Here is a 12,670-nt window from a genome sequence, read left to right as displayed (position 1 = left end):
TGTATCTGACTTATCACACACACACAGTCCCTTCAGTCTGTATCTGACTTATCACACACGCACACACGCAGTCCCTTCAGTCTGTATCTGACTTATCACACACACACAGTCCCTTCAGTCTGTATCTGACTTATCACACACACACAGTCCCTTCAGTCTGTATCTGACTTATCATACACACACACACACACACACACACACACAGTCCCTTCAGTCTGTATCTGACTTATCACACATAGTCTCTTCAGTCTGTATCAGACTTATCACACACACAGTCCCTTCAGTCTGTATCTGACTTATCACACACACACACACACACACACGTCCCTTCAGTCTGTATCTGACTTATCACACACACACACAGTCCCTTCAGTCTGTATCTGACTTATCAACACACACCGTCCCTTCAGTCTGTATCTGACTTATCACACACACACACACACACACACACAGTCCCTTCAGTCTGTATCTGACTTATCACACACACACAGTCCCTTCAGTCTGTATCTGACTTATCAACACACACAGTCCCTTCAGTCTGTATCTGACTTATCACACACACACAGTCCCTTCAGTCTGTATCTGACTTATCACACACACACACACACAGTCCCTTCAGTCTGTATCTGACTTATCACACACACACAGTCCCTTCAGTCTGTATCTGACTTATCACACACACACACAGTCCCTTCAGTCTGTATCTGACTTATCACACACACACAGTCCCTTCAGTCTGTATCTGACTTATCACACACACACACAGTCCCTTCAGTCTGTATCTGACTTATCACACACACGCAGTCCCTTCAGTCTGTATCTGACTTATCACACACACACACACACACACACACACACAGTCCCTTCAGTCTGTATCTGACTTATCACACACACACACACACACACACACACACACACACACACAGTCCCTTCAGTCTGTATCTGACTTATCACACACACACAGTCGCTTCAGTCTGTATCTGACTTATCACACACACACAGTCCCTTCAGTCTGTATCTGACTTATCACACACAGTCCCTTCAGTCTGTATCTGACTTATCACACACACACAGTCCCTTCAGTCTGTATCTGACTTATCACACACACACACACAGTAACTTCAGTCTGTATCTGACTTATCACACACACACAGTCCCTTCAGTCTGTATCTGACTTATCACACACACACACACACACACAGTCCCTTCAGTCTGTATCTGACTTATCACACACACACAGTCCCTTCAGTCTGTATCTGACTTATCACACACACACACAGTCCCTTCAGTCTGTATCTGACTTATCACACACACGCAGTCCCTTCAGTCTGTATCTGACTTATCACACACACACAGTCCCTTCAGTCTGTATCTGACTTATCACACACACACACACACACACACACACACACACACACACAGTCCCTTCAGTCTGTATCTGACTTATCACACACACACAGTCCCTTCAGTCTGTATCTGACTTATCACACACACACAGTCCCTTCAGTCTGTATCTGACTTATCACACACAGTCCCTTCAGTCTGTATCTGACTTATCACACACACACAGTCCCTTCAGTCTGTATCTGACTTATCACACACACACGCACAGTCCCTTCAGTCTGTATCTGACTTATCACACACACACAGTCCCTTCAGTCTGTATCTGACTTATCACACACACACAGTCCCTTCAGTCTGTATCTGACTTATCACACACACAGTCCCTTCGGTCTGTATCGGCCTTATCACACACACAGTCCCTTCGGTCTGTATCTGACTTATCACACACACACAGTCCCTTCAGTCTGTATCTGACTTATCACACACACGCAGTCCCTTCAGTCTGTATCTGACTTATCACACACACACACAGTCCCTTCAGTCTGTATCTGACTTATCACACACACAGTCCCTTCGGTCTGTATCTGCCTTATCACACACACACAGTCCCTTCAGTCTGTATCTGACTTATCACACACACACACACACACACACACACACACACACACACACAGTCCCTTCAGTCTGTATCTGACTTATCACACACACACAGTCCCTTCAGTCTGTATCTGACTTATCACACACACACACAGTCCCTTCAGTCTGTATCTGACTTATCACACACACGCAGTCCCTTCAGTCTGTATCTGACTTATCACACACACACAGTCCCTTCAGTCTGTATCTGACTTATCACACACACACACACACACACACACACACACACACACAGTCCCTTCAGTCTGTATCTGACTTATCACACACACACACACACACACACACACACACACACACACACACACAGTCCCTTCAGTCTGTATCTGACTTATCACACACACACAGTCCCTTCAGTCTGTATCTGACTTATCACACACACACAGTCCCTTCAGTCTGTATCTGACTTATCACACACAGTCCCTTCAGTCTGTATCTGACTTATCACACACACACAGTCCCTTCAGTCTGTATCTGACTTATCACACACACACACACAGTCCCTTCAGTCTGTATCTGACTTATCACACACACACAGTCCCTTCAGTCTGTATCTGACTTATCACACACACACACACACACACAGTCCCTTCAGTCTGTATCTGACTTATCACACACACACAGTCCCTTCAGTCTGTATCTGACTTATCACACACACACACAGTCCCTTCAGTCTGTATCTGACTTATCACACACACGCAGTCCCTTCAGTCTGTATCTGACTTATCACACACACACAGTCCCTTCAGTCTGTATCTGACTTATCACACACACACACACACACACACACACACACACACACACACACACACACACACACACACACACACACACAGTCCCTTCAGTCTGTATCTGACTTATCACACACACACAGTCCCTTCAGTCTGTATCTGACTTATCACACACACACAGTCCCTTCAGTCTGTATCTGACTTATCACACACAGTCCCTTCAGTCTGTATCTGACTTATCACACACACACAGTCCCTTCAGTCTGTATCTGACTTATCACACACACACACACAGTCCCTTCAGTCTGTATCTGACTTATCACACACACACAGTCCCTTCAGTCTGTATCTGACTTATCACACACACACAGTCCCTTCAGTCTGTATCTGACTTATCACACACACAGTCCCTTCGGTCTGTATCGGCCTTATCACACACACAGTCCCTTCGGTCTGTATCTGACTTATCACACACACACAGTCCCTTCAGTCTGTATCTGACTTATCACACACACGCAGTCCCTTCAGTCTGTATCTGACTTATCACACACACACACAGTCCCTTCAGTCTGTATCTGACTTATCACACACACAGTCCCTTCGGTCTGTATCTGCCTTATCACACACACACAGTCCCTTCAGTCTGTATCTGACTTATCACACACACACACAGTCCCTTCAGTCTGTATCTGACTTATCACACACTCCTTGTAGAGACTAAGTAGTGCAGTAGGGTGAATTCATCTCATCCAGGCTGGATGTATAACATCAGAGAAACAACATGGAGAGAGCAGAGAGCTGAGAAAACGATTGATTTAATAGAAACCTTGTTGGTAATAGTGATTTCTAGACCTTGGCCTGAACACACCAGCAGTCGGGCTGTGAGGGAGATAGCGCTGCTCTCTCTCAGTTCAGTTCGAGGCGTTTTATTAGCATAGGAAACATATGTTAACATTGCCAAAGCAAGTGAAGTAGATAATATACGAAAGTGAAATAAACAATGAAAATTAACAGTAAACATTACACTCACAGAAGTTCCAAAAGAATAAAGACATTACAAATGTCATACTATGTATATACACAGTGTTGTAATGATGTGCAAATGGTTAAAGTACAAAAAGGAAAATAAATAAACATAAATATGGGTTGTATTTACAATGTTGTTTGTTCTTCACAGGTTGCCCTTTTCTTAGAAACGGGTCACAAATCTTGCTGCTGTGATGGCACACTGTGGTATTTCACCCAGTAGATATGGGAGTTTATCAAAATCGGGTTTGTTTTCGAATTCTTTGTGGATCTGTGTAATCTGAGGGAAATATGTGTCTCTAATATGGTCATACATTTGGCAGAAGGTTAGGAAGTGCAGCTCAGTTTCCACCTCATTTTGTGGGCTGTTAATGGTAATGCAGAGGATTTTCCCATGGTTGCTGTTGGCGCATATCCCACGGTAGTTAATGGGGTCAAATTTGTCTACACTTTTGTGGATTGGGGTGATCAGTCCTTGGTTCCAAATATTGGGGAAGATGCCAGAGCTGAAGATGATGTTAAAGAGTTTAAGTATAGCCAATTGGAATTTGTGGTCTGTATATTTGATCATTTCATTGAGGATACCAATCACACAACAGGCCTTTTTGGGTTGGAAGGTTTGTATTTTGTTCTGTAGTTCATTCAATGTAATTGGAGAATCCAGTAGGTTCTGGTAGCCTTTAATAGTATATTCTAAAATGTACAGATACAGAAGTCTGCCGTGGAAGCAGGAGAGGCAGCTCCCATAATATTTTTTTTTTTGGGGGGGGGGCACACGGGTAGATTGGCGGAGTCAGGGTTGAGACCTGAGCCAACTCCCCGTGCTTATCGTGGTGAGCATGTGCCTGCTCCTCACACTCTCCCTCCAGTGCGCCTCCACAGCCCATTACATCCTGTGCCTGCTCCACGTACCAGGCTGTCAGTACGTCTCCTCAGTCCGGGGAGACCCGTTCCCGGCTCCACGTACAAAGCCTCCAGTGATGATCCATGGCACGAAGCCTCCAGTGATGATCCATGGCCCGGAGCCTGTAGGGATGATCCATGGCACGAATCCTCCAGTGATAATCCATGGCCCGGAGCCTCCTGTGATGATCCATGGCACAAAGCCTCCAGTGATGATCCATGGCAAGAAGCCTGTAGGGATGATCCATGGCCCGGAGCCTGTAGAGATGATCCATGGCACGAAGCCTCCAGTGATAATCCATGGCACAAAGCCTCCAGTGATGATCCATGGCACAAAGCCTCCAGTGATGATCCATGGCGCGGAACCTCCAGTGATGATCCATGGCACAAAGCCTCCAGTGATGATCCATGGCACAAAGCCTCCAGTGATGATCCATGGCACAAAGCCTCCAGTGATGATCCATGGCGCGGAACCTGCAGCGACGGTCCCCAGTCCGGAACCTACAGCGACGGTCCCCAGTCCGGAACCTACAGCAATGCTCTCCAGTCCGGAGCCTTCAGCGACGCTTTCCAGTCCGGAGCCTTCAGCGACGCTCTCCAGTCCGGAGCCTTCAGCGACGCTCTCCAGTCCGGAGCCTTCAGTGACGCTCCCCAGTCCGGAGCCTCCAGCGACGCTCCCCAGTCCGGAACCTCCTGAGACGGCCTGCAGCCCGGAACCTCCTGAGACGGCCTGCAGCCCGGAACCTCCTGAGACGGCCTGCAGCCCGGAACCTCCTGAGACGGCCTGCAGCCCGGAACCTCCTGAGAGTCTTCAGCGGCGGCCTGCAGCCCAGAGTCTTCAGCGGCGGCCTGCCGCCCAGAGTCTTCAGCGGCGGCCTGCAGTCCAGAGTCTTCAGCGGCGGCCTGCAGTCCAGAGTCTTCAGCGGCGGCCTGCAGTCCAGAGCCTTCAGCGACGCTCTCCAGTCCGGAGCCTCCAGCGACGCTCCCCAGTCCGGAGCCTCCAGCGACGCTCCCCAGTCCGGAGCCTCCAGCGACGCTCCCCAGTCCGGAACCTCCTGAGACGGCCTGCAGCCCGGAACCTCCTGAGACGGCCTGCAGCCCGGAACCTCCTGAGACGGCCTGCAGCCCGGAACATCCTGAGAGTCTTCAGCGGCGGCCTGCAGCCCAGAGTCTTCAGTGGCGGCCTGCAACCCAGTCTTCAGTGGCGGCCTGCAGCCCAGAGTCTTCAGCGGCGGCCTGCAGTCAAGAGTCTTCAGCGGCAGTTGGCAGTTCAGAGCCTCCGGCAGTGATCCATGGTCTGGTTCCTCCGGCGACACAGAAGCGGGGGGATCAGCGGGCAGAGTGGGGGCTACGCCCCGAACCAGAGCCGCCGCCAAGAATATATGCCCACCCGGACCCTCCCCTATAGGTTCAGGTTTGCGGCCGGGAGTCCGCACCTTTGGGGGGGGGGTACTGTCACGCCCTGACCTGAGAGAGACGGTTTATTTCTCTATTTTCTTAGGTCAGGGTGTGGGGTGGGCATTCTATGTTTTGTATTTCTTTGTTTTGGGCCGAGTATGGTTCTTAATCAGAGGCAGCTGTCTATCGTTGTCTCTGATTAGGAATCATACTTAGGCAGCATTTTCCCACCTGTGTTTGTGGGTAGTTGTTTTCTGTACCTGACAGAACTGTTGGCTTGTTTTCGTTTTGTTATTTTGTTCAAGTGTTTCATAGTGGAATAAAATCATGAGCACTCAACACGCTGCACCTTTGTCCCCTCATTACGACAGCCGTTACATTACCCATACATCTCCATTTTGGGTATAGATCATTCTTTGTGTTGTTGTTTTCCAATTTTCCCAGAAGTGGTTAGAGTCTATGGATTATTTAATTACATTGAGCTGATTTCTGACGTGCTGTTCCTTCTTTTGCCGTAGTTTATTTCTGTATTGTTTTAGTGATTCACCATAGTGAAGGCGTAGACTCAGGTTTTCTGGGTCTCTGTGGTTGGACAGGTTTCTCAATTTCTTTCTTAGGTTTTTACGTTCTTCATCAAACCATTTGTCATTGTTGTTCGTTTTCTGTTAGAGAAGCTGAGAGATCAAATATACTGTTTAGGTTTTCTACTGCCAAGTTTACACCTTCACTATTACAATGGAACATGTTGTCTAAAAGGGATTGAATTTGTTGTTGCCTAATTGTTTTTTGGTAGGTTTCCACACTACATTCCTTCCCTATATAGCATTTCTTAATATTACTCAGTTCCTTTGGCTTTGATGAGTATTGAGTGAGTGATTCTCTCGTTAACACAGGTGTGAGTGTTGACGAGTACAAGGCTGGAGATCACTCTGTCATGCTGATTGAGTTCAAATAACAGACTGGAAGCTTCAAAAGGAGGGTGGTGCTTGGAATCATTGTTCTTCCTCTGTCAACCATGGTTACCTGCAAGGAAACACGTGCCGTCATCATTGCTTTGCATAAAAAGGGCTTCACAGGCAAGGATATTGCTGCCAGTAAGATTGCACCTAAATCAACCATTTATCGGATCATCAAGAACTTCAAGGAGAGCGATTCAATTGTTGTGAAGAAGGCTTCAGGGCACCCAAGAAAGTCCAGCAAGTGCCAGGACCATCTCCTAAAGTTGATTCAGCTGCAGGATTGGGGCACCACCAGTACAGAGATTGCTCAGGAATGGCAGCAGGCAGGTGTGAGTGCATCGGCACGCACAGTGAGGCAAAGACTTTTGGAGGACGGTCTGGTGTCAAGAAGAGCAGCAAAGAAGCCACTTCTCTCCAGGAAAAACATCATGGACAGACTGATATTCTGCAAAGGTACAGGGATTGGACTGCTGAGGACTGGGGTAAAGTCATTTTCTCTGATGAATCCCCTTTCCGATTGTTTGGGGCATCCCAAACAAAAAAAGCTTGTCCGGAGAAGACAAGGTGAGCGCTACCATCAGTCCTGTGTCATGCCAACAGTAAAGCATCCTGAAACCATTCACGTGTGGGGTTGCTTCTCAGCCAAGGGAGTGGGCTCACTCACAATTTTGCCTAAGAACACAGCCATGAATAAAGAATGGTACCAACACATCCTCCGAGAGCAACTTCTCCCAACCATCCAGGAACAGTTTGGTGATGAACAATGCCTTTTCCAGCATGATGGAGCACCTTGCCATAAGGCAAAGTGATAACTAAGTGGCTCGGGGAACAAAACATCGATATTTTGGGTCCATGGCCAGGAAACTCCCCAGACATTAATCCCATTGAGAACTTGTGGTGAATCCTCAAGAGGCGGGTGGACAAGCAAAAACCCACAAATTCTGACAAACTCCAAGCATTGATTATGCAAGAATGGGCTACCATCAGTCAGGATGTGGCCCAGAAGTTAAATGACAGCATGCCAGGGCGGATTGCAGAGGTCTTGAAAAAGAAGGGTCAACACTGCAAATATTGACTTTTTGCATCAACTTCATGTAATTGTCAATAAAAGCCTTTGACACTTATGAAATGCTTGTAATTATACTTCAATATTCCATAGTAACATCTGACAAAAATATCTAAAGACACTGAAGCAGCAAAATTTGTGGAAATTAATATTTGTGTCATTCTCAAAATTTTTGGCCACGACTGTACAGTACTACTGCCAAGACATGGCCTAAAAGTGTACCTACCATAGGAGTCCCCTCGAAGCCTACCATTGACTATGTACGTACACAGCATGCGACAGAGCTGCAGGAGTTGTGACCCGTTTTAGTTGGTCATGTTGTCATAGTTGTGCCTTGTGGGGCAAATGGGGGAGGGAATGCTGTCACCTCCAGGTAGGTGTTTGTCCCCCTGTGTATTGAGGGTGTCAGGTTCTTGTCCAGTTCTGGCACTTAGGTCCCCACAGACTAGTACATGTCCCTGGGCCTGGAAATGATTGCTTTCCCCCTCCAGGATGGAGAAGCTGTCTTCATTAAAGTATGGGGATTCTAGTGGGGGGATATAGGTAGCACACAGGAGGACATCTTTCTCTGTTGAGATCATTTCCTTTTGAATTTCTAGCCAAATGTAAAATGTTCCTGTTTTGATTAATTTAATAGAGTGGGTTAGGTCTGCTCTATACCAAATTAACATACCCCCTGAGTCCCTTCCCTGTTTCACACCTGGTACTTTGGTGGATGGGACTGCCAGCTCTCTGTAACCTAGAGGGCAACCAGTGGGTCCATCTCCTATGTACCATGTTTGTTGTAGGATGACAATGTCTGTATTTCCAATTTACTTGATGAAGTCCAGGTTCCTGCATGTTAGGCCAAAGGCAGATGACCTCTGTCTCTCTATACCTCTCTCCCTGTCTGTCTCTCTGTACCTCTCTACCTTTCTGTCTCTCTATACCTCTCTCCCTGTCTGTCAATCTCTGTACCTCTCTACCTTTCTATCTCTCTATACCTCTCTCCCTGTCGCTCTATACTTTTCTACCTGTCTCTCTATACCTCTTTACCTGTCTCTCTATTACTCTCTACCTGTCTCTCTATACCTCTCTCCCTGTCTGTCTCTCTATTACTCTCTACCTGTCTCTCTATACCTCTCTACCTGTCTGTCTCTCTAAACCTCTCTACCTGTCTCTCTATACCTATTTACCTGTCTCTCTATACATCTCTATACCTCTCTCCCTGTCTGTCTCTCTATACCTCTCTACCTGTCTCTCTATACCTCTCTACCTGTCTCTCTATACCTCTCTACCTGTCTCTCTATACCTCTCTACCTGTCGCTCTATACCTCTCTACCTGTCTCTCTATACCTCTCTACCTGTCGCTCTATACCTCTCTACCGGTCTGTCGCTCCATACCTCTCTACCTGTCTGTCTCTCTATACCTCTCTACCTGTCTCTCTATACCTCTCTACCTGTCTCTCTATACCTCTCTACCTGTCTCTCTATACCTCTCTACCTGTCTATACCTCTCTACCTGTCTCTCTATACCTCTCTACCTGTCGCTCTATACCTCTCTACCTGTCGCTCTATACCTCTCTACCTGTCTGTCTTTCTATACCTCTCTACCTGTCTATACCTCTCTACCTGTCTCTCTATACCTCTCTACCTGTCTCTCTATACCTCTCTACCTGTCTCTCTATACCTCGCTCCCTGTCTCTCTATACCTCTCTACCTGTCTCTCTATACCTCTCTACCTGTCTCTCTATACCTCTCTACCTGTCTCTCTATACCTCTCTACCTGTCTCTCTATACCTCTCTACCTGTCTCTCTATACCTCTCTACCTGTCTCTCTATACCTCTCTACCTGTCTCTCTATACCTCTCTACCTGTCTATACCTCTCTACCTGTCTCTCCATACCTCTCTACCTGTCGCTCTATACCTCTCTACCTGTCGCTCTATACCTCTCTACCTGTCTGTCTTTCTATACCTCTCTACCTGTCTATACCTCTCTACCTGTCTCTCTATACCTCTCTACCTGTCTCTCTATACCTCTCTACCTGTCTCTCTATACCTCGCTCCCTGTCTCTCTATACCTCTCTCCCTGTCTCTCTATACCTCTCTACCTGTCTCTCTATACCTCTCTACCTGTCTCTCTATACCTCTCTACCTGTCTCTCTATACCTCTCTACCTGTCTATACCTCTCTACCTGTCTCTCTATACCTCTCTACCTGTCGCTCTATACCTCTCTACCTGTCTGTCTTTCTATACCTCTCTACCTGTCTATACCTCTCTACCTGTCTCTCTATACCTCTCTACCTGTCTCTCTATACCTCTCTACCTGTCTCTCTATACCTCGCTCCCTGTCTCTCTATACCTCTCTACCTGTCTCTCTATACCTCTCTACCTGTCTCTCTATACCTCTCTACCTGTCTCTCTATACCTCTCTACCTGTCTCTCTATACCTCTCTACCTGTCTCTCTTTACCTCTCTACCTGTCTCTCTATACCTCTCTACCTGTCTCTCTATACCTCTCTCCCAGTCTCTCTATACCTCTCTCCCTGTCTCTCTATACCTCTCTACCTGTCTGTCTCTCTAAACCTCTCTACCTGTCTATACCTATTTACCTGTCTCTCTATACATCTCTATACCTCTCTCCCTGTCTGTCTCTCTATACCTCTCTCCCTGTCTCTCTATACCTCTCTACCTGTCTCTCTATACCTCTCTACCTGTCGCTCTATACCTCTCTACCTGTCTCTCTGTACCTCTCTACCTGTCTCTCTATACCTCTCTACCTGTCGCTCTATACCTCTCTACCTGTCTCTCTATACCTCTCTACCTGTCGCTCTATACCTCTCTACCTGTCTCTCTATACCTCTCTACCTGTCGCTCTATACCTCTCTACCTGTCTCTCTATACCTCTCTACCTGTCTGTTGCTCTATACCTCTCTACCTGTCTGTTGCTCTATACCTCTCTACCGGTCTGTCTCTCTATACCTCTCTACCTGTCTGTCTCTCTATACCTCTCTACCTGTCTCTCTATGCCTCTCTACCTGTCTCTCTATACCTCTCTACCTGTCTCTCTATACCTCTCTACCTGTCTATACCTCTCTACCTGTCTCTCTATACCTCTCTACCTGTCGCTCTATACCTCTCTACCTGTCTGTCTTTCTATACCTCTCTACCTGTCTATACCTCTCTACCTGTCTCTCTATACCTCTCTACCTGTCTCTCTATACCTCTCTACCTGTCTCTCTATACCTCGCTCCCTGTCTCTCTATACCTCTCTACCTGTCTATACCTCTCTACCTGTCTCTCTATACCTCTATACCTGTCGCTCTATACCTCTCTACCTGTCTGTCTTTCTATACCTCTCTACCTGTCTATACCTCTCTACCTGTCTCTCTATACCTCTCTACCTGTCTCTCTATACCTCTCTACCTGTCTCTCTATACCTCTCTACCTGTCTATCTATACCTCTCTACCTGTCTCTCTTTACCTCTCTACCTGTCTCTCTATACCTCTCTACCTGTCTCTCTATACCTCTCTACTTGTCGCTCTATACTTCTCTCACATGTCTCTCCATACCCTGTCTGTCTCTCTATACCTCTCTCCCTGTCTGTGTCTCTGTACCTCTCCACCTGTCTGTCTCTCTATACCTCTCTACCTGTCTGTCTCTCTGTACCTCTCCACCTTTCTGTCTCTATACCTCTCTACCTGTCTCTCTATACCTCTCTACTTGTCGCTCTATACTTCTCTCACTGTCTCTCTATACCTCTCACGTCTCTCCATACCCTGTCTGTCTCTCTATACCTCTCTCCCTGTCTGTCTCTCTGTACCTCTCCACCTTTCTGTCTCTATACCTCTCTACCTGTCTCTCTATACCTCTCTACCTGTCTCTCTATACTTCTCTACCTGTCTCTCTATACCTCTCTACGTGTCGCTCTATACCTCTCTACCTGTCTCTCTATACCTCTCTACCTGTCTCTCTATACCTCTCTACCTGTCTCTCTATACCTCTCTACGTGTCGCTCTATACCTCTCTACCTGTCTCTCTATACCTCTCTACCTGTCTCTCTATACCTCTCTACCTGTCTCTCTATACCTCTCTACCTGTCGCTCTATACCTCTCTACGTGTCGCTCTATACCTCTCTACCTGTCTCTCTTTACCTCTCTACCTGTCTCTCTATACCTCTCTACATGTCGCTCTATACTTCTCTAACTGTCTCTCTATACCTCTCACATGTCTCTCCATACCCTGTCTGTCTCTCTATACCTCTCTCCCTGTCTGTGTCTCTGTACCTCTCCACCTGTCTGTCTCTCTATACCTCTCTACCTGTCTGTCTCTCTGTACCTCTCCACCTTTCTGTCTCTAAACCTCTCTCCCTGTCTCTCTATACCTCTCTCCCTGTCTGTCTCTCTATACCTCTCCAACTGTCTCTCTATATCTCTCTACCTGTCTCTCTCACTCCACCCTGACAGTTTCAGGTACTAACTCTTCTACTCTTCCTCTCTCTCTCCCTCTCTCCCTCTCTCTCTCTCCCTCTTCTCCCTCCAGTCTCGTCTCAGGCCATCTGCCTTCAAGCCCGTCACACCTAAGAACTTCAGTTCCATGCAGAACC

At 47.2% G+C, this 12,670-nt stretch overlaps 1 protein-coding gene across 1 annotated transcript in view; it reads left to right on the top strand.

The window, feature by feature from the left end:
• LOC106612138 (NEDD4-binding protein 3-A) overlaps positions 1-12,670 on the top strand; it is an 82,527-nt gene that overhangs the window by 56,725 nt on the left and 13,132 nt on the right. The window contains exon 4 of the mRNA XM_014213044.3: positions 12,607-12,670. This exon is cut by the window's right edge and continues 146 nt beyond it. Coding sequence (XP_014068519.2) covers positions 12,607-12,670 — 64 coding nt within the window. The remainder of the gene's footprint in view (positions 1-12,606) is intronic.

The sequence above is a fragment of the Salmo salar genome, chromosome 09 (genome assembly GCF_965601325.2).
Source record: "Salmo salar chromosome 09, fSalSal1, whole genome shotgun sequence".
Classification (NCBI taxonomy): domain Eukaryota; kingdom Metazoa; phylum Chordata; class Actinopteri; order Salmoniformes; family Salmonidae; genus Salmo; species Salmo salar.
The sequence above is the reverse complement of the archived record's forward strand: the minus strand, read 5'-3'. Positions and strand labels throughout refer to the sequence as shown.